Below are 26,421 nucleotides of genomic sequence, written 5' to 3' on the forward strand. Positions count from 1 at the left end.
GCTGGGCTGGCTTGGCACAGTTGTGGTTGTGTCAGTGGGGAAAATCAGAAAGACACCAAAATGAACTTGGCAGGACGGACTTAAAAAGCTGTCTTTATTTACAGTTTAGGAGACACTCACAGCCCCCCCTCCTCCTCATCCCCCCACAGACACACAACACGCGCACGACACACACACACACACGTCCTCCCCCCCCACCCCCCCGTGTCGTCTTCAACAAGACTGTTTGGCCAAGTGCTGACACAGCAGCAGCTGGCACAAGGGGGGGTGGGGGGGGTGAACAGCACCACGCCCGGCCGCCTTTGTCTCCCCCAGTGGCGATGTTTGCTACACTCCGCAACAAGAATTCATTTGAGGCCGAGTCGACCTAGGGGAGGAGGTCCAGGACCGGTTCGGATAATCGTTGTCGCTGCTGCTGCTGCTGCTGGCCATGAGACGGAATCAAACTCGGGTCTCTGTGGCTGCACTACCGCTCCCCACTACACACACACACACACGGACACACACGGACACGGACACACGCCTACACACACACACACACGCCTACACACACACGGACACACACGGACACGGACACACGCCTACACACACACGCCTACACACACACGGACACACACGGACACACGCCTACACACACACACGGACACGGACACACGCCTACACACACACACGCCTACACACACACGGACACACACACACGGACACACACACGCACACACGGACACACACGGACACGCCCCTACACACACGCGGACACACCTACACACACACCTACATACACGGACACGCCCCTACACACACGCGGACACGCCTACACACACACACACACCTACACACACACGGACACACACCCCCAGCACACACACGTCAATGCGTGTGTGTGCTGGGGGAGATGCGGTGGTGGGTGGTGCCCCCCCCCCCCGTCACCCCCCCCCCCCTGTGATGACGTCACTCAGACTCCTCCTCCTGCTTCACCTTCTTCGCCTTCTTCCGCTTCTTCTTCGTCGCCGCCTCCTCATCACCACCAGCCTGCAGGCGGCAAACTCACTCACTCAGCACCCCCCCCCTCACACAGCCCCCCCCCCCTCACTCAGCCTGCAGGCGGCAAACTCACTCACTCAGCACCCCCCCCCTCACACAGCCCCCCCCCCCTCACTCAGCCTGCAGGCGGCAAACTCACTCACTCAGCACCCCCCCCCTCACACAGCCCCCCCTCACTCAGCCTGCAGGCGGCAAACTCACTCACTCAGCACCCCCCCCTCACACAGCCCCCCCCCCTCACTCAGCCTGCAGGCGGCAAACTCACTCACTCAGCACCCCCCCCTCACACAGCCCCCCCCCTCACTCAGCCCTTGGTGCTTCACCAAAGTGGGTGGGTGAGCGGATGAGTGGTTGGGTGAGTGGGTGGGCGAGCGGATGAGTGGGTGGGTGAGTGGGTGGGCGAGCGGATGAGTGGGTGGGTGAGTGGGTGGGCGAGCGGATGAGTGGGTGGGTGAGTGGGTGGGTGAGCGGATGAGTGGTTGGGTGAGTGGGTGGGCGAGCGGATGAGTGGGTGGGTGAAAGGGTGGGTGAGCGGATGAGTGGTTGGGTGAGTGGGTGGGCGAGCGGATGAGTGGGTGGGTGAAAGGGTGAGTGGATGAGTTGGTGAGTGGATGGGTGGGTGAGTGGTTGGGTGAGTAGGTATGTGGATGGGTGGGTGAGTGGGTGGATGAATGAGTGGGTGAGTGAGTGGATGAGTGGATGGGTGGGTGAGTGGTTGGGTGAGTGGGTATGTGGATGGGTGGGTGAGTGAGTGGATGGGTGGGTGAGCGAGCGGATGAGTGGGTGGGTGAAAGGGTGAGTGGATGAGTTGGTGAGTGGATGGGTGGGTGAGTGGTTGGGTGAGTAGGTATGTGGATGGGTGGGTGAGTGGGTGGATGAATGAGTGGGTGAGTGAGTGGATGAGTGGATGGGTGGGTGAGTGGTTGGGTGAGTAGGTATGTGGATGGGTGGGTGAGTGGGTGGATGAATGAGTGGGTGAGTGAGTGGATGGGTGGGTGAGTGGTTGGGTGAGTGGGTATGTGGATGGGTGGGTGAGTGAGTGGATGGGTGGGTGAGCGAGCGGATGAGTGGGTGGGTGAAAGGGTGAGTGGATGAGTTGGTGAGTGGATGGGTGGGTGAGTGGTTGGGTGAGTAGGTATGTGGATGGGTGGGTGAGTGGGTGGATGAATGAGTGGGTGAGTGAGTGGATGAGTGGATGGGTGGGTGAGTGGTTGGGTGAGTAGGTATGTGGATGGGTGGGTGAGTGGGTGGATGAATGAGTGGGTGAGTGAGTGGATGAGTGGATGGGTGGGTGAGTGGTTGGGTGAGTGGGTATGTGGATGGGTGGGTGAGTGAGTGGATGGGTGGGTGAGTGAGTGGATGGGTGGGTGAGTGGGTGGATGAGTGAGCAGATTCCTTATGCTACGCATGATCAGAAAAGTCGACTCGTCTCAGCCTTGTCTAGACCACCAACTCTGCGTCTCTACTCGGCGTGCGATCAGAAAAGTTGACTCATCTCGGCCGACGGGGAGGGGGGGGGCAGTGGGGGGCCCGGAGGCCCCCACCCCCCCCTCCAACCCCGCCTGCCCCCTCCTCCGCCGACCAATCGGCGCTCAGCTCCCAAAGACCGTTGGCCAATGGGAGCCGAGCTTACTCCCCCGCCCGGCAAGACGCTGGGGGGGGGGCGGCCGTGGTGGGGAGAGGGGGGCGGTGGCTCTGAGAATGGATAAACATCATCATCACTTCGCACCACCACTACCACCACTACCACCACTACCACCACTACCACCACTACCACCGCTACCACCGCTACCACCGCTACCACCGCTACCACTACCACCACTACCACCACCACCACTACCACCACCACGACTACCACCACCACCACCACCACCACTACCACCACCACCACCACTACCACCACCACCACCACTACCACCACCACCACTACCACCACCACCACCACTACCACCACCACTACCACCACTACCATCGTGATGGTGACGATTGTGATTATGACGGTGACGATCACGATGGTGATGACGACGACCATAATAACTATGACGACCACAGTAACTATGACGATGACGACCACGATCAAGGTAACTATGACGACGATGAAAAACTCGCCCCTCCCTCCGCACGATCCCGCCCCCAGCAGTGTTGGGCACCACCTCCACCACCCCCAACACCACCATCACCACCCCCACCACCCCCAACACCACCATCACCACCATCACCACCATCACCACCATCACCACCATCACCACCCCCACCAGCATCACCACCACCACCACCATCATCACCACCACCACCACCATCATCACCACCACCACCACCATCATCACCACCACCACCACCATCACCCACCACCACCACCACCACCCCCACCACCACCACCACCACCTCCACCACCACCACCATCATCATCACCACCACCATCACCACCACCACCACCACCATCATCATCACCATCACCACCACCATCACCACCACCATCACCACCCCCACCACCACCACCACCCACCTCCTCGGCCGTCCCTGCCGATGCCTCCATAGCCTCCTCCTCCTCCTCGACCTTCTTCTTCTTCTTGTCCTTCTTCTTCAGCGACGATGGCGCCGCTGCTTCTGCTGCTGCGGCGCCGTCGTCGCTGTCGCCGCCACTCCCCCGGAGCTTCTTCTTCTGCTTCTCCTGCTTCTTCTTCGTCTTGCGGGCGGCGGCGTCGTCGTGGTCGGTGCCCGGCGACGACGGCGCCTGCCGGGCCTCCCCGTCGCTGTCGCCGGCGCGCTTCCTCTACACGGGCGACGACACAAACACGCCGGCAAGTTAGTCACGTGACAGCTTCACTCACGACGCTGAGCGGGTAGCAAGTTAGTCACGTGACAGCTTCACTCACGACGCTGAGCGGGTAGTAAGCTAGTCACGTGATAGCTTCACTCACGACGCTGAGCGGGTAGAAAGTTAGTCACGTGATAGCTTCACTCACGACGCTGAGCGGTTAGTAAGTTAGTCACGTGACAGCTTCACTCACGACGCTGAGCGGGTAGTAAGTTAGTCACGTGATAGCTTCACTCACGACGCTGAGCGGGTAGAAAGTTAGTCACGTGATAGCTTCACTCACGACGCTGAGCGGGTAGTAAGTTAGTCACGTGATAGCTTCACTCACGACGCTGAGCGGGTAGTAAGTTAGTCACGTGATAGCTTCACTCACGACGCTGAGCGGGTAGAAAGTTAGTCACGTGATAGCTTCACTCACGACGCTGAGCGGGTAGTAAGTTAGTCACGTGATAGCTTCACTCACGACGCTGAGCGGGTAGAAAGTTAGTCACGTGATAGCTTCACTCACGACGCTGAGCGGGTAGTAAGTTAGTCACGTGATAGCTTCACTCACGACGCTGAGCGGGGTAGTAAGTTAGTCACGTGATAGCTTCACTCACGACGCTGAGCGGGTAGAAAGTTAGTCACGTGATAGCTTCACTCACGACGCTGAGCGGGTAGTAAGTTAGTCACGTGATAGCTTCACTCACGACGCTGAGCGGGTAGTAAGTTAGTCACGTGATAGCTTCACTCACGACGCTGAGCGGGTAGAAAGTTAGTCACGTGATAGCTTCACTCACGACGCTGAGCGGGTAGTAAGTTAGTCACGTGATAGCTTCACTCACGACGCTGAGCGGGTAGTAAGTTAGTCACGTGATAGCTTCACTCACGACGCTGAGCGGGTAGAAAGTTAGTCACGTGATAGCTTCACTCACGACGCTGAGCGGGTAGTCAGTCACGTGATAGCTTCACTCACGACGCTGAGCGGGAGTTAGCCACGTGACAGCTTCACTCACGACGCTGAGCGGTTAGTAAGTTAGTCACGTGATAGCTTCACTCACGACGCTGAGCGGGTAGTCAGTCACGTGATAGCTTCACTCACGACGCTGAGCGGGAGTTAGCCACGTGACAGCTTCACTCACGACGCTGAGCGGTTAGTAAGTTAGTCACGTGATAGCTTCACTCACGACGCTGAGCGGGTAGTAAGTTAGTCACGTGACAGCTTCACTCACGACGCTGAGCGGTTAGTAAGTTAGTCACGTGATAGCTTCACTCACGACGCTGAGCGGGTAGTCAGTTAGTCACGTGATAGCTTCACTCACGACGCTGAGCGGGTAGTAAGTTAGTCACGTGACAGCTTCACTCACGACGCTGAGCGGTTAGTAAGTTAGTCACATGATAGCTTCACTCACGACGCTGAGCGGGTAGTCAGTTAGTCACGTGATAGCTTCACTCACGACGCTGACTGGGTAGTAAGTTAGTCACGTGATAGCTTCACTCACGACGCTGAGCGGGAGTTAGTCACGTGATAGCTTCACTCACGACGCTGAGCGGTTAGTAAGTTAGTCACGTGATAGCTTCACTCACGACGCTGAGCGGGTAGTAAGTTAGTCACGTGATAGCTTCACTCACGACGCTGACTGGGTAGTAAGTTAGTCACGTGATAGCTTCACTCACGACGCTGAGCGGGTAACAACTTCTAAGAGCTTTAATAATAATAATAACAGCTTTATGTCTACACCAAGACGTTCGCTCGTAAGTTACGACAATTCTTATCCACGAGAGGTTTGTTTGGGTTAAACCGCTTCAATCTAAACCGTCGTCACGGTGATGTCGCCATGGTGACGGTGACGTCGCCGCGGTGACGTCACGGTGACGTCGCCGCGGTGACGGTGACGTCGCCCCACCTTAGCCGGAGGCTTCCCCTCCTCCTCCCCATCCCCCGCAGCGGTGGGGGGGGCGGCTGCCGCAGATTTCTTCGACGGACCACGCCGGCCGGCACTGAGCGGGGGGGGGGGGGCGGAAATAAACATCAACAAAGGGGGGGTGGGGTGAGGGGTGGTGGGGTGAGGGGTGGTGGGGTGAGGGGTGGTGGGGTGAGAGTGAGGGGTGAGGGGGTGGTGGGGTGAGGGGTGGTGGGGTGAGGGGGGTGGGGTGAGAGGGTGAGGGGGTGGTGGGGTGAGGGGGGGGTGGGGTGAGGGGGGTGGGGTGAGAGGGTGAGGGGGTGGTGGGGTGAGGGGGTGGTGGGGTGAGGGGGGTGGGGTGAGGGGTGGTGGGGTGAGAGGGTGAGGGGGTGGTGGGGTGAGAGGGGGGTGGGGTGAGGGGGGTGGGGTGAGGGGTGGTGGGGTGAGGGGTGGTGGGGGTGAGAGTGAGGGGTGAGGGGGTGGGGGGGTGAGGGGTGGTGGGGTGAGAGTGAGGGGTGAGGGGGTGGGGGGTGTGTCTCACCCGTAGTCTTCGTAAGTCTCCTTCCAGTCGCTGGGTGTCTTGTCGTTGGCTTTGCCGTGTGGGTCCAGCAGGCCCTGCTTGATCAGCAGCTTCTTCTTACTCGCCTGCGGGCGGCGGGGGGAAGATGTGACGGTGGACGGGAGGTGCGGGCGGCGGCGGTGGTCGTGGTGGGGGGGAGGGATGGGACATGGAAGGGGAGGGGTGGGCGGGGGATGTGGTGGTGGAGGGGGGATGCGGTGGTGATGTGGGGTGATGGGGGTGATGGGGGTGATGGGGGTGATGGGGGTGATGGGGGTGATGGGCTGATGGGGGTGATGGGGTTGACGGGGTGATGGGGGTGATGGGGGTGATGGGGTTGACGGGGTGATGGGGGTGGTGGGTCCACACTCACCTTGGGGCCCAGGCCCCACTTGCGTGGGTAGGTGTCGCGCTCCATGATGACGCGCTTGATCTTGGCCACCACGCCGTGGCTGCACGTGGACATCACCGCCGTGGTCATCAGAGCGCTGGCTGTGGACGGGCGGCAGGGGTCACGGGGGGTCACGGGGGGGTCACGGGGAGTCACGGGGGGGTCACGGGGGGGTCACCTGCACAGCCACGAGCTATTTAGAGATATTTTGATTTTTCTCTTTCCCCCTCCGATGTACCACACACTACACTGTACACTACACTGCACACTACACTGCACACTACACTGCACACTACACTGTACACTACACTGTACACTACACTGTACACTACACTACACACTACACTATACACTACACTACACACCACACTACACTACACATTACACTACACATTACACTACACTATACACTACACATTACACTACACACTACACATTACACTACACACTACACATTACACTACACTATACACTACACTATACACTACACTACACACTACACTATACACTACACTATACACTACACTACACACCTACACTATACACTACACACTACACTACACTACACACTACACTATACACTACACTATACACTACACTATACACTACACTATACACTACACATTACACTACACTATACACTACACTACACGCTACACACTACACCACACACTACACATTACACTACACACCTACACTACACGCTACACACTACACATCACACTACACTATACACTACACTACACATTACACCACACACTACACTATACACTACACACCTACACTATACACTACACTATACACTACACTAGCTGTTGGGAGTGCTCACCGACACAGATGGCCTCTCCCTTGGTGGTGATGACCACCACGTCCTGGTTCACTACACTACGCACTACACTATACACGCTACACTACACGCTACACTACACTACACACTACACTACCGAGTGCTCACCCACACAGATGGCCTCTCCCTTGGTGGTGATGACCACCACGTCCTGGTTCACTACACTACACGCTACACTATACACTACACTACACGCTACACTACACTACACATTACACTACACGCTACACTACACTACACATTACACTACACTACACGCTACACTACACTGTGGAGTGCTCACCGACACAGATGGCCTCTCCCTTGGTGGTGATGACCACCACGTCCTGGTTCACCTCGATGCCGTCCTCGTAGCGCAGGACGCCCGGCAGCATCACCTTGGCCCCGTAGCACACGGCGTTCACCTGCCCCGCACACAGACAAAGCGGCCCACCCCCCAGGTAGCCTTCAACCAGACTGTGGGGCAAGTGCCGTTAGCGGCCTTCGTCTCCCCGGTGGCGATGTTTACCACACGCCGCGACCTAGGGGACTCGTTTGAGGCCGAGTCAACCTAGGGGAGACCCACGAGGATCGGTTACGATAATGGTCAACTCGAGGCGTGCGATCAGAAAAGTCGACTCGTCTCAGCCTTGTCTAGACCACCAACTCTGCGTCTCTACTCGGCGTGCGATCAGAAAAGTCGACTCATCTCAGCCGACGGGGAGGGGGGGGGGCAGTGGGGGGCCCGGAGGCCCCCACCCCCCCTCCAACCCCGCCTACCCCCTCCTCCGCCGACCAATCGGCGCTCGGCTCCCAGCGACCGTTGGCCAATGGGAGCCGAGCTTACTCCCCCACCCGGCAAGACGCTGGGGGGGGGGGCGGCCGTGGTGGGGAGAGGGGGGCGGTGGCTCTGAGAATGGATAAACATCATCATCACTTCGCACCACCACCACCACCACTACTACCACCACTACCACTACCACCACCACTACCACTACCACCACTACCACCACCACCACTACCACCACCATCGTGATGGTGACGATCATGAGGATGCTGATGACAACGGTGATGATGATCATGATGATGATCATGACGATGATGCCACCACGTGGTGGTGATGGTGGTGATGATGATGGTGGTGATGATGATGGTGATGATGGTGATGATGGTGGTGATGATGATGGTGATGATGATGGTGATGATGGTGATGATGATGATAAGTCGACACTTGGAGGAGCTATCTGAAAGGTAGCTGCGTAGCTCACTGGGGCCTTACGCCTGGGGGGGAGAGTGGGGGGGGGGGAGAGTGGGGGGGGGGAGAGTGGGGGGGGGGGGGAGAGTGGGGGGGGGGAGAGTGGGGGGGGGGGGGAGAGTGGGGGGGGGGAGAGTGGGGGGGGAGAGTGGGGGGGGGGAGAGTGGGGGGGGGAGAGTGGGGGGGGGGAGAGTGGGGGGGGGGAGAGTGGGGGGGGGAGAGTGGGGGGGGGGAGAGTGGGGGGGGGGGGAGAGTGGGGGGGGGGGAGAGTGGGGGGCGGGAGAGTGGGGGGGGTGAGAGTGGGGGGTAAGAGTGGGGGGAGAGAGTGGGGGGAGAGTGGGGGGGGTGAGAGTGGGGGGGGGAGAGTGGGGGGGGGTGAGAGTGGGGGGTGAGAGTGGGAGGGTGAGAGTGTGGGGGGGTGAGAGTGTGGGGGGGAGAGTGGGGGGGGGGGGTGAGAGTGGGGGGGGGGGAGAGTGGGGGGGGGAGAGTGGGGGGGGGTGAGAGTGTGGGGGGGAGAGTGGGGGGGGGGGTGAGAGTGGGGGGGGGGAGAGTGGGGGGGGGGGGAGAGTGGGGGGGGGGGGAGAGTGGGGGGGGGGAGAGTGGGGGGGGGGAGAGTGGGGGGGGGGGGAGAGTGGGGGGGGGAGAGTGGGGGGGGGGGGGAGAGTGGGGGGGGGAGAGTGGGGGGCGGGAGAGTGGGGGGGGTGAGAGTGGGGGGTGAGAGTGGGGGGAGAGTGGGGGGGGTGAGAGTAGGGGGGGGAGAGTGGGGGGGGGGTGAGAGTGGGGGGTGAGAGTGGGAGGGTGAGAGTGTGGGGGGGTGAGAGTGTGGGGGGGAGAGTGGGGGGGGGGGTGAGAGTGGGGGGGGGGGGTGGGGGGGGGTGAGAGTGGGGGGGTGGGGGTTGCGGCCCGGTCCCACTCACAGCGCTGTCCTTCATGACGACCCTCTTGTGCGAGACCAGCAGCTTCTCCAGGGGGAAGATGGCCCTGCGCAGGTACGACTCCTCCTTGTTGTGGTCGTACTGCCACTGCGCGTCCAGCACGTCGTGCATCGTCACCAGGTTGTCCTACAGGCCGCACCACGCACGTACACACCACGCACACACACACACCACACACACGTACACACACACGTACACACCACGCACACACCACACGCACGCACACACCACGCACACACACACACACCACACACACCACGCACACACACCACGCACACACACACCACGCACACCACGCACGTACACACCACGCACACACACACCACGCACACACACACCACGCACACACCACACACACGCGTACACACCACGCACACACGTACACACACGCACACACGTACACACACGTACACACACACGCACACACCACACACACGCGTACACACCACACACACACGTACACACACGCACACGTACACGCACACGTACACACACACGTACACACACACGTACACACACACCACACACGTACACACACACCACGCACACACGCGTACACACACGCACACGCGCACACGCACACACGTCATGCATCGTGCACACGAAGCTGCTGTGTGGCCTAGCCCCTAGGCGAGGCCACACAGCAGCAGTCATCTCAGAGCCCCTTGCTAGAAGCGGTTGGCTATGTACGGTGGGAAACAAGTTCAACTCACATACATACACTATACCACACACTTGTATACACTATACACTACTATACACTACACTTGTATACACTATACACTACACTTGTATACACTATACACTACACTTGTATACACTATACACTACACTTGTATACACTATACACTACACTTGTATACACTATACACTACTATACACTACACTTGTATACACTATACACTACACTTGTATACACTATACACTACACTTGTATACACTATACACTACCATACACTACACTTGTATACACTATACACTACACTTGTATACACTATACACTACACTTGTATACACTATACACTACCATACACTACACTTATATACACTATACACTACACTTGTATACACTATACACTACCATACACTACACTTGTATACACTATACACTACACTTGTATACACTATACCACACACTTGTATACACTATACACTACTATACACTACACTTGTATACACTATACACTACACTTGTATACACTATACACTACCATACACTACACTTGTATACACTATACACTACACTTGTATACACTATACACTACACTTGTATACACTATACACTACCATACACTACACTTGTATACACTATACACTACACTTGTATACACTATACACTACCATACACTACACTTGTATACACTATACACTACACTTGTATACACTATACACTACCATACACTACACTTGTATACACTATACACTACCCTACACTACACTTGTATACACTATACACTACCCTACACTATACACTACACTTGTATACACTATACACTACCCTACACTACACTTGTATACACTATACACTACCATACACTACACTTGTATACACTATACACTACCCTACACTACACTTGTATACACTATACACTACCCTACACTATACACTACACCACTATACACTACACTTGTATACACTATACACTACCCTACACTATACACTACGCCACTATACACTACATTTGTATACACTATACACTACCCTACACTATACACTACGCCACTATACACTACACTTGTATACACTATACACTACCCTACACTATACCACTATACACTACACTTGTATACACTATACACTACCCTACACTATACACTACGCCACTATACACTACACTTGTATACACTATACACTACCCTACACTATACCACTATACACTACACTTGTATACACTATACACTACCCTACACTATACACTACGCCACTATACACTACACTTGTATACACTATACACTACCCTACACTATACACTACACCACTATACACTACATTTGTATACACTATACACTACCCTACACTATACACTACGCCACTATACACTACACTTGTATACACTATACACTACCCTACACTATACCACAATACACTACACTTGTATACACTATACACTACCCTACACTATACCACTATACACTACACTTGTATACACTATACCACTATACACTACACTTGTATACACTATACACTACCCTACACTATACACTACGCCACTATAAACTACACTTGTATACACTACTCTACATTACACACTACAGATGACACCAACCTATACACGGCACCTCCGGCGAGCACGGCCAGCTACGGACGATGCGACAGAAGTTCAACAAACGCACGTTTCACACGACGCACAGGGACGGTTGCCGCTGGGGGTGCCCCTAGGGCTACTCCGCACACAGCAGCAGTCATCGCTACCCCTGAGCCCCGCTGAGCGGACGAGGGTCGTTGTAGGGTGCGGGTTGGGTGGCCGGGGAGTCGGGGGGTGGGCGACTTCCCCGACTGCGAGTTTCCAACCTCGTCCACCCGGCGGCGTTGCTGTTCCAAAGAGTAATTAACAGCGCGGAGAGGGGAGCTCCGTGCCGAACTCAACAACTTTGGATTTGAACACACACACCACGCACACACCACACACACGCGTACACACCACGCACACACGTACACACACGCACACACGTACACACACGTACACACACACGCACACACCACACACACGCGTACACACCACACACACACGTACACACACGCACACGTACACGCACACGTACACACACACGTACACACACACGTACACACACACCACACACGTACACACACACCACGCACACACGCGTACACACACGCACACGCGCACACGCACACACGTCATGCATCGTGCACACGAAGCTGCTGTGTGGCCTAGCCCCTAGGCGAGGCCACACAGCAGCAGTCATCTCAGAGCCCCTTGCTAGAAGCGGTTGGCTATGTACGGTGGGAAACAAGTTCAACTCACATACATACACTATACCACACACTTGTATACACTATACACTACTATACACTACACTTGTATACACTATACACTACACTTGTATACACTATACACTACACTTGTATACACTATACACTACCATACACTACACTTGTATACACTATACACTACCCTACACTACACTTGTATACACTATACACTACTATACACTACACTTGTATACACTATACACTACACTTGTATACACTATACACTACCATACACTACACTTGTATACACTATACACTACACTTGTATACACTATACCACACACTTGTATACACTATACACTACTATACACTACACTTGTATACACTATACACTACACTTGTATACACTATACACTACACTTGTATACACTATACACTACCATACACTACACTTGTATACACTATACACTACACTTGTATACACTATACACTACCATACACTACACTTGTATACACTATACACTACACTTGTATACACTATACACTACCATACACTACACTTGTATACACTATACACTACCCTACACTACACTTGTATACACTATACACTACCCTACACTATACACTACACTTGTATACACTATACACTACCCTACACTACACTTGTATACACTATACACTACCATACACTACACTTGTATACACTATACACTACCCTACACTACACTTGTATACACTATACACTACCCTACACTATACACTACACCACTATACACTACACTTGTATACACTATACACTACCCTACACTATACACTACGCCACTATACACTACATTTGTATACACTATACACTACCCTACACTATACACTACGCCACTATACACTACACTTGTATACACTATACACTACCCTACACTATACCACTATACACTACACTTGTATACACTATACACTACCCTACACTATACACTACGCCACTATACACTACACTTGTATACACTATACACTACCCTACACTATACCACTATACACTACACTTGTATACACTATACACTACCCTACACTATACACTACGCCACTATACACTACACTTGTATACACTATACACTACCCTACACTATACACTACACCACTATACACTACATTTGTATACACTATACACTACCCTACACTATACACTACGCCACTATACACTACACTTGTATACACTATACACTACCCTACACTATACCACAATACACTACACTTGTATACACTATACACTACCCTACACTATACCACTATACACTACACTTGTATACACTATACCACTATACACTACACTTGTATACACTATACACTACCCTACACTATACACTACGCCACTATAAACTACACTTGTATACACTACTCTACATTACACACTACAGATGACACCAACCTATACACGGCACCTCCGGCGAGCACGGCCAGCTACGGACGATGCGACAGAAGTTCAACAAACGCACGTTTCACACGACGCACAGGGACGGTTGCCGCTGGGGGTGCCCCTAGGGCTACTCCGCACACAGCAGCAGTCATCGCTACCCCTGAGCCCCGCTGAGCGGACGAGGGTCGTTGTAGGGTGCGGGTTGGGTGGCCGGGGAGTCGGGGGGGTGGGCGACTTCCCCGACTGCGAGTTTCCAACCTCGTCCACCCGGCGGCGTTGCTGTTCCAAAGAGTAATTAACAGCGCGGAGAGGGGAGCTCCGTGCCGAACTCAACAACTTTGGATTTGACCACAGAGAGAGACTGAGGACGACTCAGAGAGGACGACTCAAGAGAGGACGACTCGTACAGGGGACGACTCGTACAGGGGACGACTCGGAGGCACGCAGCGGCAAGGCAGGTTTCGTCGTGGAAACTAAATATGCAAATTAGTTGCTAGTTCAGCACTAATTACAACAACAACCACCAGCCTCATCAGGTGACGGCCAGGAATTGTCAGGGTCGGGATCGACCCCACGACCTCCTGCAGACCAGGCGAGGTGGTTAACATCTACAAATATACAGCAGCAGCAGCAGCAGCAGGCGTTGTGTCAGGGTCGGGATCGACCCCACGACCTCCTGCAGACTAGGCGAGGTGGTTAACATCTACAAATATACAGCAGCAGCAGCAGCAGCAGCAGGCGTTGTGTCAGGGTCGGGATCGACCCCACGACCTCCTGCAGACCAGGCGAGGTGGTTAACATCTACAAATATACAGCAGCAGCAGCAGGCGTTGTGTCAGGGTTGGGGATACCAGGTGACATAGTCAACGTCTCCTCGCCACCGTGGGGCCCGATTGGGTGGTGTGCGGGTGGCGGTGCGGGTGGGGGGGGTAGCCGGGGGGGGAGGGGGGGGTAGCTGGGGGAGGGGGGTAGCCGGGGGGGGGGGGGTGGCCAGGGGAGGAGGGGGGGGGTAGCTGGGGAGGGGAGGGTAGCTGGGGGAGGGGTGGGGGTAGCCGGGGGAGGAGGGGGAGGGGGGTAGCCGGGGGGGGGGGGGTGGCCAGGGCAGGAGGGGGGGGCAGCTGGGGGGAGGGGGGGGGGTAGCCGGGGGAGGAGGGGGAGGGGGGTAGCCGGGGGGGGGGGGTAGCCCAGCCCTCACCTTCTCGCTGAGCACTCCGGAGCGAACTCGCCGCAGCTCCTGCATCTGCCCGCCGACCCCCAGCAGAAGGCCCATGTGCACGCACAGCGTGCGGATGTAGGTGCCCGCCTCACAGCTCACCCAGAAGATACCTGGACACGGCGGGGGGGGGGGCACGGGGGGGGGGGGGCACGGGGGGGGGGCACGAGGGGGGGGGGGCACGGGGGGGGCACGGGGGGGGCACGGGGGGGGGCACGGGGGGGGGCACGGGGGGGGGCACGGGGGGGGGGCACGGGGGGAGAAGATTAACGCGAAGACCAAACCAGTGGCTCGCGTGAGCATCTTTTTATTGCACGCTTTGTATTAACTCACTCCGTCTGTTGTTGTATCCTCAAATCTTGTAACTCAATTTTTATTATCCTCAAATCTTGCAACTCAATTTTTACCCACTTCCCAATGTGGTATCGACTGCAAACTTGATATTACTCATGTCATACCGATGACAATACTATATAACCATCATAAAAAATATATTTATTTTTAAGCATTATTTTTTACATCTTATGTTTCGGCTTGGGTCTAACTGTCCACGCTCAACTCACGTTCGCGGTAAATCACCACGGTCCCTTACGTTGTGGCAAGCGTCGGGGCCACTTCCTGGAGTTCTTCCATTACTAGTGCGGTACATTGCAATACAGCGTGTTTAGGGGAGTGAATGATATTGACTCTCCACCAGGGGGGAGAGTGAATGGCAGTGACTCTGCACCAGGGGGGAGAGTGAATGGCAGTGACTCTGCACCAGGGGGGGGAGTGAATGGCAGTGACTCTGCACCAGGGGAGAGAGTGAATGGCAGTGACTCTGGGCAGGGGGGGGAGTGAATGGCAGTGACTCTGCACCAGGGGGGGGAGTGAATGGCAGTGACTCTGCAGTGACTCTGCACCAGGGAGGGGGTGAATGGCAGTGACTCTCCACCAGGGAGGAGAGTGAATGGCAGTGACTCTCCACCAGGGGAGAGAGTGAATGGCAGTGACTCTGCACCAGGGGGGGGAGTGAATGGCAGTGACTCTGCACCAGGGGGGGGAGTGAACGGCAGTGACTCTGCACCAGGGGGGGGAGTGAATGGCAGTGACTCTGCACCAGGGGGGAGAGTGAATGGCAGTGACTCTGCACCAGGGGGGAGAGTGAATGGCAGTGACTCTGCACCAGGGGGGAGAGTGAATGGCAGTGACTCTGCACCAGGGGAGAGAGTGAATGGCAGTGACTCTGCACCAGGGGGGGGAGTGAATGGCAGTGACTCTGCACCAGGGGGGGGAGTGAATGGCAGTGACTCTGCACCAGGGGGGAGAGTGAATGGCAGTGACTCTGCACCAGGGGGGGAGAGTGAATGGCAGTGACTCTGCACCAGGGGAGAGAGTGAATGGCAGTGACTCTGCACCAGGGGGGAGAGTGAATGGCAGTGACTCTGCACCAGGGGGGTGAGTGAATGGCAGTGACTCTGCACCAGGGGGGAGAGTGAATGGCAGTGACTCTGCACCAGGGGGGGGAGTGAATGGCAGTGACTCTGCACCAGGGGGGGGAGTGAATGGCAGTGACTCTGCACCAGGGGGGAGAGTGAATGGCAGTGACTCTGCACCAGGGGGGAGAGTGAATGGCAGTGACTCTGCACCAGGGGGGAGAGTGAATGGCAGTGACTCTGCACCAGGGGGGAGAGTGAATGGCAGTGACTCTGCACCAGGGGGGAGAGTGAATGGCAGTGACTCTGCACCAGGGGGGAGAGTGAATGGCAGTGACTCTGCACCAGGGGGGAGAGTGAATGGCAGTGACTCTGCACCAGGGGGGAGAGTGAATGGCAGTGACTCTGCACCAGGGGGGAGAGTGAATGGCAGTGACTCTGCACCAGGGGGGGGGAGTGAATGGCAGTGACTCTGCACCAGGGGGGAGAGTGAATGGCAGTGACTCTGCACCGGGGGGGGAGTGAATAGCAGTGACTCTGCACCAGGGGGGAGAGTGAATGGCAGTGACTCTGCACCAGGGGGGAGAGTGAATGGCAGTGACTCTGCACCAGGGGAGAGAGTGAATGGCAGTGACTCTGCACCAGGGGGGAGAGTGAATGGCAGTGACTCTGCACCAGGGGGGAGAGTGAATGGCAGTGACTCTGCACCAGGGGGGAGAGTGAATGGCAGTGACTCTGCACCAGGGGGAGAGAGTGAATGGCAGTGACTCTGCACCAGGGGGGAGAGTGAATGGCAGTGACTCTGCACCAGGGGGGAGAGTGAATGGCAGTGACTCTGCACCAGGGGGGGGAGTGAATGGCAGTGACTCTGCACCAGGGGGGAGAGTGAATGGCAGTGACTCTGCACCAGGGGGGGAGTGAATGGCAGTGACTCTGCACCAGGGGGGGGAGTGAATGGCAGTGACTCTGCACCAGGGGGGAGAGTGAATGGCAGTGACTCTGCACCAGGGGGGGGAGTGAATGGCAGTGACTCTGCACCAGGGGGGAGAGTGAATGGCAGTGACTCTGCACCAGGGGGGAGAGTGAATGGCAGTGACTCTGCACCAGGGGGGTGAGTGAATGGCAGTGACTCTGCACCAGGGGGGAGAGTGAATGGCAGTGACTCTGCACCAGGGGTGTGAATGGCAGTGACTCTGCAGTGACTCTGCACCAGGGGGGTGAGTGAATGGCAGTGACTCTGCACCAGGGGGGGTATTTGACAGTACCGAGGCGTCGCTCGGGGTCGTACTCGATCATCTTGCTCTCGTAGATGGTGCGCACGCGAAGCTGCCGCTTGACGGCGGCGATGAGGGGCGGCCGCTGGAACAGGGCTCCCGTCAGGGTATCCATCGCCTTCGCCACACACAGACAAAGGTGTCCCCCCCCCCCCGTGTAACCTTCACAAGACTGTTGGGGCAAGTGCAGCAGCAGCGGCGTCAATGAAGGCCGGCAAGGTACAGAGACCCACAGACTCGCACAGAGACACACAGACTCGCACAGAGACCCGCAGACTCACACAGACCCAGACTCACCACACAGCCTAACACAGAGACCCACAGACTCACAGAGACACACAGACTCACACAGAGACCCACAGACTCACAAAGAGACCCACAGACTCACACAGAGACCCACAGAGACCCACAGACTCACACAGAGACCCACAGACTCACACAGAGACCCACAGACTCACACAGAGACCCACAGACTCACACAAAGACCCAGACTCACACAAAGACCCACAGACTCGCACAGAGACCCACAGACTCACACAGAGACCCACAGACTCACACAGAGACCCACAGACTCACACAGACCCATAGACTCACAACAGAAACATTACTTCTAACATTACCTCATCATCTTTCCCTATGTATCGTCTCAGCCTTGTCTAGACCACCAAACTCTGTGTCTCTACTCGGCGTGCGATCAGAAAAGTCGACTCGTCTCAGCCGACGGGGAGGGGGGGGGCAGTGGGGGGCCCGGAGGCCCCCACCCCCCCCAACCCCGCCTGCCCCCTCCTCCGCCGACCAATCGGCACTCAGCTCCCAGAGACCGTTGGCCAATGGGAGCCGAGCTTACTCACCCGCCCGGCAAGACGCTGGGGGGGGGGCGGCCGTGGTGGGGAGAGGGGGGCGGTGGCTCTGAGAATGGATAAACATCATCATCACTTCGCACCACCACCACCACTACCACCACTACCACCACCACTACCACCACCACTACCACCACTACTACCACCACCACTACCACCACCACTACCACCACTACCACTACCACCACCACTACCACCACCACCACCACAGCCATCGCGATGGTGACGATGACTGTGATGATGATTACAATAATGACAATGACGACGACGATGATCATGACGATGATCACGATAATGATTGTGACGACGACAATGACAAAAATGTTAATTTCCCAAGCTCTGAGTTCCTACACTGGAATTCTCGTCTAATCATCGTCGCCTTGTGCCCGCACAGGGGACAGCTGCCCCTGGGGGTGCCCCTGGGGGTGCCCCTGGGGGTGCCCCTGGGGGTGCCCCTGGGTACAGCGGAATGAGAGAGGGATGAGGGAATGGAGGAGGGGGGGGGCGAAGGGAACGGGGGAAGGGAGGATGTTTGCCCAGCCCTGGATTTGGCCCTGGGTCTGAACCGACGTGCACCTTGGCGAGCTGCAGTTCGCTCTCGATGGCGCTGTGCAGGCGGACGATCCCCACGTACTCCTTGCCTGCAGCACCACGGGGGGGGGCACGGGGGGGGCACATGGGGGAGGGGGGGGCACATGGGGGAGGGGGGGGCACGGGGGATCATGGGGGAGGGGGGGGGCATGGGGGAGGGGGTCACGGGGGGGGGCACATGGGGGAGGGGGGGCACATGGTACACGCAATCAACATCCCCGGTGACGACTCGGTTACACAACGCCGGACGAGTAGAGAGGTGCGGGTGGGTTGGGTGAGTGGGTGGGTTGATGGGTGAGTGGGTTGGTGGGTGAGTGAGTGAGTGGGGTGAGTGAATGGGGTGGGTGAGTGGGTTGGTGGGTTGGTGGGTGGGTTGGTGGGTGAGTGGGGTGAGTGAATGGGGTGGGTGAGTGGGTGAGTGGGTTGGTGGGTGGGTGGGTGAGTGGGTTGGTGGGTGAGTGAGTGGGGTGAGTGAATGGGGTGGGTGAGTGAGTTGGGCGAGTGAGTGGGTTGGTGGGTGAGCTAGTGGGGTGGGTTGGGTGGACGGGTGAGTGGGGTGAGTGGGGTGGGTGAGTGAGTGGGGTGAGTGAATGGGGTGGGTGAGTGGGTTGGTGGGTGAGTGAGTGAGTGGGGTGAGTGAATGGGGTGGGTGAGTGGGTTGGTGGGTGGGTTGGTGGGTGAGTGGGGTGAGTGAATGGGGTGGGTGAGTGGGTGAGTGGGTTGGTGGGTGGGTGGGTGAGTGGGTTGGTGGGTGAGTGAGTGGGGTGAGTGAATGGGGTGGGTGAGTGGGTGAGTGAGTTGGGCGAGTGAGTGGGTTGGTGGGTGAGCTAGTGGGGTGGGTTGGGTGGACGGGTGAGTGGGGTGAGTGGGGTGGGTGAGTGAGTGGGGTGAGTGAATGGGGTGGGTGAGTGGGTTGGTGGGTGAGTGAGTGAGTGGGGTGAGTGAATGGGGTGGGTGAGTGGGTTGGTGGGTTGGTGGGTGGGTTGGTGGGTGAGTGGGGTGAGTGAATGGGGTGGGTGAGTGGGTGAGTGGGTTGGTGGGTGGGTGGGTGAGTGGGTTGGTGGGTGAGTGAGTGGGGTGAGTGAATGGGGTGGGTGAGTGGGTGAGTGAGTTGGGCGAGTGAGTGGGTTGGTGGGTGAGCTAGTGGGGTGGGTTGGGTGGACGGGTGAGTGGGGTGAGTGGGGTGGGTGAGTGAGTGGGGTGGGTTGGGTGGATGGGTGAGTGGGGTGAGTGGGGTGGGTGAGTGAGTGGGGTGGGTGAGTGGGTTGGTGGGTGGGTTGGTGGGTGGGTTGGTGGGTGAGTGGGTTGGTGGGTGAGTGAGTGGGGTGAGTGAATGTGGGTGGGTGAGTTGGTTGAGTGAGTGGGTTGGTGGGTGAGCGAGTGGGGTGGGTTGGGTGGATGAGTGAGTGGGGTGAGTGGGGTGGGTGAGTGAGTGGGGTGGGTTGGGTGGATGGGTGAGTGGGGTGAGTGGGGTGGGTGAGTGAGTGGAGTGGGTGGGTTGGTGGGTGAGTGGGTTGGTGGGTGAGTGAGTGGGGTGAGTGAATGGGGTGGGTGAATGGGGTGGGTGAGTGGGTGAGTGAGTTGGGCGAGTGAGTGGGTTGGTGGGTGAGCGAGTGGGGTGGGTTGGGTGGATGGGTGAGTGGGGTGAGTGGGGTGGGTGAGTGAGTGGGGTGGGTTGGGTGGATGGGTGAGTGGGGTGAGTGGGGTGAGTGGGGTGGGTGAGTGAGTGGAGTGGGTGGGTTGGTGGGTGAGTGGGTTGGTGGGTGAGTGAGTGGGGTGAGTGAATGGGGTGGGTGAATGGGGTGGGTGAGTGGGTGAGTGAGTTGGGCGAGTGAGTGGGTTGGTGGGTGAGCGAGTGGGGTGGGTTGGGTGGATGGGTGAGTGGGGTGAGTGGGGTGGGTGAGTGAGTGGGGTGGGTGAGCGGGTTGGTGAGTGTAGACAAAACAGCACACAAAGTTGTGCTGCCCCGCACAGAAAGACTCTCATCATGTCGACTCGTCTCAGCCTTGTCTAGACCACCAACTCTGTCTCTACTCGGCGTGCGATCAGAAAAGTCGACTCGTCTCAGCCGACGGGGAGGGGAGGGGCAGTGGGGGGCCCGGAGGCCCCCACCCCCCTCCAACCCCGCCTGCCCCCTCCTCCGCCGACCAATCGGCGCTCGGCTCCCAGAGACCGTTGGCCAATGGGAGCCGAGCTTACTCCCCCGCCCGGCAAGACGCTGGGGGGGGGGCGGCCGTTGTGGGGAGAGGGGGGCGGTGGCTCTGAGAATGGATAAACATCATCATCACTTCGCACCACCACCACCACCACCACTACCACCACCACTACCACCACCACCACCACTACCACCACCACTACCACCACTACCACCACTACCACCACTACCACCACCACTACCACCACTACCACCACCACGACCACTAAGACACACAGAGAGGGGTAAACCAGCGTCTCCTTCCACGCACCACCAACGAGGGTGTGGTGCATGCGGTGCGCGTGTTTGTGCGGTGTTTGTGCGGTGTTTGTGCGGTGTTTGTGCGGTGTTTGTGCGGTGTTTGTGCGGTGTTTGTGCGGTGTTTGTGCGGTGTTTGTGCGGTGTTTGTGCGGTGTTTGTGCGGTGTTTGTGCGGTGTTTGTGCGGTGTTTGTGCGGTGTTTGTGCGGTGTTGTGCGGTGTTTGTGCGGTGTTGTGCGGTGTTTGTGCGGTGTTTGTGCGGTGTTTGTGCGGTGTTTGTGCGGTGTTTGTGCGGTGTTTGTGCGGTGTTTGTGCGGTGTTTGTGCGGTGTTTGTGCGGTGTTTGTGCGGTGTTTGTGCGGTGTTTGTGCGGTGTTTGTGCGGTGTTTGTGCGGTGTTGTGCGGTGTTGTGCGGTGTTTGTGCGGTGTTGTGCGGTGTTTGTGCGGTGTTTGTGCGGTGTTTGTGCGGTGTTGTGCGGTGTTTGTACGGTGTTTGTACGGTGCGGTACGGTGTTTGTACGGTGCGGTACGGTGTTTGTACGGTGTTGTGCGGTGCTCACCGGCGCTCTGCTGGGACTTGACGAGACGCGTGGCACGGTCGATGCACACGATGAGGCAGCCTGTGACCTTGGGATCGAGCGTGCCGCTGTGCCCCGTCTTGTCGCAGCGCAGGATGCGCTTGATCCATGCCACCACTTCGTGGGACGACGGGTTGGCTGGCTTGTCCAGGTTGATGAAGCCCGTCCTGGACGCAACCACCGCAAACGTCACAACCACCGCAACCACAATCACCGCAACCATCACAACCACCGCAACACCTCCGCAAACACAATCACGGCAACCACAATCACAACCACCGCAAACATCACAACCACGACGACAACAACCACAACCACACAACCACGACACAACCACAAGATGACGATGGTCGCAACAATGATGGTGAACTGGCGAGGACGTCATCCAGCAGTGGATGGAGCACGGTGGTGGCAATGATGGCAATAATGGCGATCATGGTGATGGGGGTGACGATGGCGATGTTGATGATGGCTATGACAATGGTGGTGATGACAGTGACGATCGTGGCGATGGTGGTGACGATGGCGGATGAGACTGTGAAGATCGTGACGATGGTGGTGACGACGGTGACGATGGCGATGTTGACGATGGCGGTGATGACGGTGACGATCGTGGCGATGACGGTGACGATCGTGGCGATGACGGTGACGATCGTGGCGATGATGGTGACGATCATGGCGATGACGGTGACGATCGTGGCGATGACGGTGACGATCGTGGCGATGACGGTGACGATCGTGGCGATGACGGTGACGATCGTGGCGATGACGGTGACAATCATGGCGATGACGGTGACGATCGTGGCGATGATGGTGACGATCGTGGCGATGACGGTGACGATCGTGGCGATGACGGTGACGATCGTGGCGATGACGGTGACGATCGTGGCGATGACGGTGACAATCATGGCGATGACGGTGACGATCGTGGCGATGATGGTGACGATCGTGGCGATGACGGTGACGATCGTGGCGATGACGGTGACGATCGTGGCGATGGTGGTAACGATGGCGATGTTGACGATGGCAGTGACGGCGGTGATGACGGTGACGATCGTGGCGATGGTGGTGACGATGGCGATGTTGACGATGACAATGACGATGGCGATGACGATGGCGATGACGATGGCGGTGACGATGACAATGACGATGGCGGTGACGATGGCGGTGACGATGACAATGATGGTGACGATGGCGGTGACGATGACAATGACGATGGCGGTGACGACGATGGCGGTGACGACGATGGCGGCGAGTGGGAGCACTCACTTGATGTACTCCTGCAGCTCGCGCTTGAGTGGCGACGCTCCGCTCGGGAGCGGCGTGTAGTGGGTGGTGCGGACATTCAGGCGGTCAAAGTTCTACACGGTGGTTGCGGGGGAGATGGGGGGTGGGGGAGAGATGGGGGGTGGGGGAGAGATGGGGGTGGGGGAGAGAGAGAGGGGGGTGGGGGAGAGAGGGGGGGGTGGGGAGAGATGGGGGGGTAGGGGAGAGCGAGGGGGGAGGGGAGGTAGGGGAGAGGGGGGGGGAGATGGAGAGAGATGGAGAGAGAGAGACAGAGACATTGATGAGAATTGGCCTGCTGCCAGTAGCGTGCGCTGATGGCTGCTGCTGCTGTGGCCTCGTCTAGGGGCACCCCCAGTGGCAGCTGCCCCTGTGCCCCGGGGCGCTGCCAGGAGGGGCATGAGGGCGGCACCTTGAGGAGCAGGGGCCACTGTGCCGAGTTGAGTTTGGCCACCGTGGACTCGGAGGGCTTGATGAGGAAGTCTCCGTGATGCTGGATCTCCTACGGACGCACGCACACACACACACACAAAGATCCCCCACGTACATTTCGATTCAAAGCTTTCGTGACTGCAGGGATTCATCTTCTTGGTTTCTTTTCGGTAAAGTCACATAAAAGGGAAATAAAAAAACATAATATAATTTTCACGACGTTTCGGCCACAACGCAAGCAGCCGTCCTCAGGTGAAGAACAGGTCTGTCGAGAAGACAGCGTCTGAATGGGAACCACCAGGCTTGGCAGCGTTAATTTAAGCTGCTGGGTTGGAGGGGGAGAGCGCCTTGAAAAAGGAATTTTGCATATCAAGAGGAATTTAGCATATTTATGGGTAATGCAGATATGGGATTAGTCACTACTTGTGGAATAGTGACGCTTGCGAAATGTGGACCCCCCTACTGGAGCATCTTCGCCGGTTGGAGACATTTGGGCTGGCCTGCCTACGATCCATCCTGGGTTTGGCCAGGCTGGATTGTGTGAGGAGCTCACAAGTCCTTGAAAGATCTGGGCAAGGTCCCATCGGTGAGCTCCTACGGCAGGCAAGGCTGCGTTGGCTGGGTCATGTAGCCCGCATGCCCAGCCACCGCATGCCTAGACAGCTTTTGTTCGGCCGGATCGAGGGGGCTAAACAGGCGCGGCACGGGCTAGAGAAGAGATGGACTGATGTGGTACAGGAGGACGTGGAGCTGAGTGGACTTGCCGATGACTGGTACCAGCGGTGTCAAGATCGGCCTCTGTGGAAGAGGCTCGTGAAGGACGCTACTGGGCAGTTGGAGGCAGTCGCCCTCCAACAACAACGGAGGGCGGCGGAGCGACGCTCACAATAACGAGCGGAGTGCCGGGTGGCTAAAGCACAGCAAGTTGGTACAGTAGGGGGCACAGGTGGTGCATCAGCCAGTCATCTCGGTCATCTCGGTCAGTCGACCCGTGGCATCCGCTGGGCCTGCCCCGTGACCTCCTGCCAGCGGCCGTTCGACACTTCACGTGGCCTCAAGGTGCACATGGCCTGGCACAAGCGTCGTGGTGACGTCACCGCCACTTAGTGGCGAATGGCGGTTGTTGTTGTTGTGTGTAGGTGTGTGTGTGTGTAGGTGTGTGTGTGTGTAGGTGTGCGTGTGTGTAGGTGTGCGTGTGTGTAGGTGTGCGTGTGTGTAGGTGTGTGTGTGTAGGTGTGTGTGTGTAGGTGTGTGTGTGTAGGTGTGTAGGTGTGTAGGTGTGTGTGTGTAGGTGTGTGTGTGTGTAGGTGTGTGTGTGTGTAGGTGTGTGTGTGTGTAGGTGTGTGTGTGTAGGTGTGTGTGTGTAGGTGTGTGTGTGTGTAGGTGTGTGTGTAGGTGTGTGTGTGTGTAGGTGTGTGTGTAGGTGTGTGTGTGTAGGTGTGTGTGTGTGTGTAGGTGTGTGTGTGTGTAGGTGTGTGTGTGTGTAGGTGTGTGTGTAGGTGTGTAGGTGTGTGTGTAGGTGTGTAGGTGTGTGTGTAGGTGTGTGTGTGTGTGTAGGTGTGTGTGTAGGTGTGTGTGTGTGTAGGTGTGTGTGTGTGTAGGTGTGTGTGTGTGTAGGTGTGTGTGTGTGTAGGTGTGTGTGTGTAGGTGTGTGTGTGTAGGTGTGTGTGTGTAGGTGTGTGTGTGTAGGTGTGTGTGTGTAGGTGTGTGTGTGTAGGTGTGTGTGTGTGTAGGTGTGTGTGTGTGTGTGTAGGTGTGTGTGTGTGTAGGTGTGTGTGTAGGTGTGTGTGTGTGTAGGTGTGTGTGTAGGTGTGTGTGTAGGTGTGTGTGTGTAGGTGTGTGTGTGTGTAGGTGTGTGTGTGTGTAGGTGTGTGTGTGTAGGTGTGTGTGTGTAGGTGTGTGTGTGTGTAGGTGTGTGTGTGTAGGTGTGTGTGTGTGTAGGTGTGTGTGTGTGTAGGTGTGTGTGTGTGTGTAGGTGTGTGTGTGTAGGTGTGTGTGTGTGTGTAGGTGTGTGTGTGTGTGTAGGTGTGTGTGTGTGTAGGTGTGTGTGTAGGTGTGTGTGTGTGTAGGTGTGTGTGTGTGTAGGTGTGTGTGTGTGTAGGTGTGTGTGTGTGTAGATGTGCGTGTAGGTGTGTGTGTGTAGGTGTGTGTGTGTGTAGGTGTGTGTGTGTGTAGGTGTGTGTGTGTGTAGGTGTGTGTGTGTAGGTGTGTGTGTGTGTAGGTGTGTGTGTGTAGGTGTGTGTGTGTGTATGTGTGTGTGTAGGTGTGTGT

The 26,421-nt window shown here is 57.0% G+C and overlaps 1 protein-coding gene across 3 annotated transcripts in view; it reads right to left on the reverse strand.

Moving 5' to 3' along the window:
- Positions 1-595: 595 nt before the first annotated feature.
- The window catches only part of DKC1 (dyskerin pseudouridine synthase 1), a 31,793-nt gene continuing 5,967 nt past the window's right edge, over positions 596-26,421 (reverse strand). For 2 of the 3 annotated variants that reach the window (XM_078882643.1, XM_078882642.1), the window contains exons 3-15: positions 24,131-24,220; positions 23,704-23,795; positions 22,417-22,601; positions 19,390-19,454; positions 17,945-18,071; positions 15,247-15,377; positions 9,691-9,834; positions 7,823-7,943; positions 6,675-6,793; positions 6,284-6,387; positions 5,746-5,839; positions 3,548-3,814; positions 596-1,029 (exon numbers count right to left, since the gene is read on the reverse strand). In XM_078882643.1, the coding sequence (XP_078738769.1) occupies positions 949-1,029; positions 3,548-3,814; positions 5,746-5,839; positions 6,284-6,387; positions 6,675-6,793; positions 7,823-7,943; positions 9,691-9,834; positions 15,247-15,377; positions 17,945-18,071; positions 19,390-19,454; positions 22,417-22,601; positions 23,704-23,795; positions 24,131-24,220 (1,620 nt within the window). In that variant the 3' untranslated portion in view covers positions 596-948. The remainder of the gene's footprint in view (positions 1,030-3,547; positions 3,815-5,745; positions 5,840-6,283; positions 6,388-6,674; positions 6,794-7,822; positions 7,944-9,690; positions 9,835-15,246; positions 15,378-17,944; positions 18,072-19,389; positions 19,455-22,416; positions 22,602-23,703; positions 23,796-24,130; positions 24,221-26,421) is intronic. The other variant, XR_013640599.1, reaches the window with a different exon arrangement.

Source organism: Lampetra fluviatilis, chromosome 66 (genome assembly GCF_964198595.1).
Source record: "Lampetra fluviatilis chromosome 66, kcLamFluv1.1, whole genome shotgun sequence".
NCBI lineage: Eukaryota > Metazoa > Chordata > Hyperoartia > Petromyzontiformes > Petromyzontidae > Lampetra > Lampetra fluviatilis.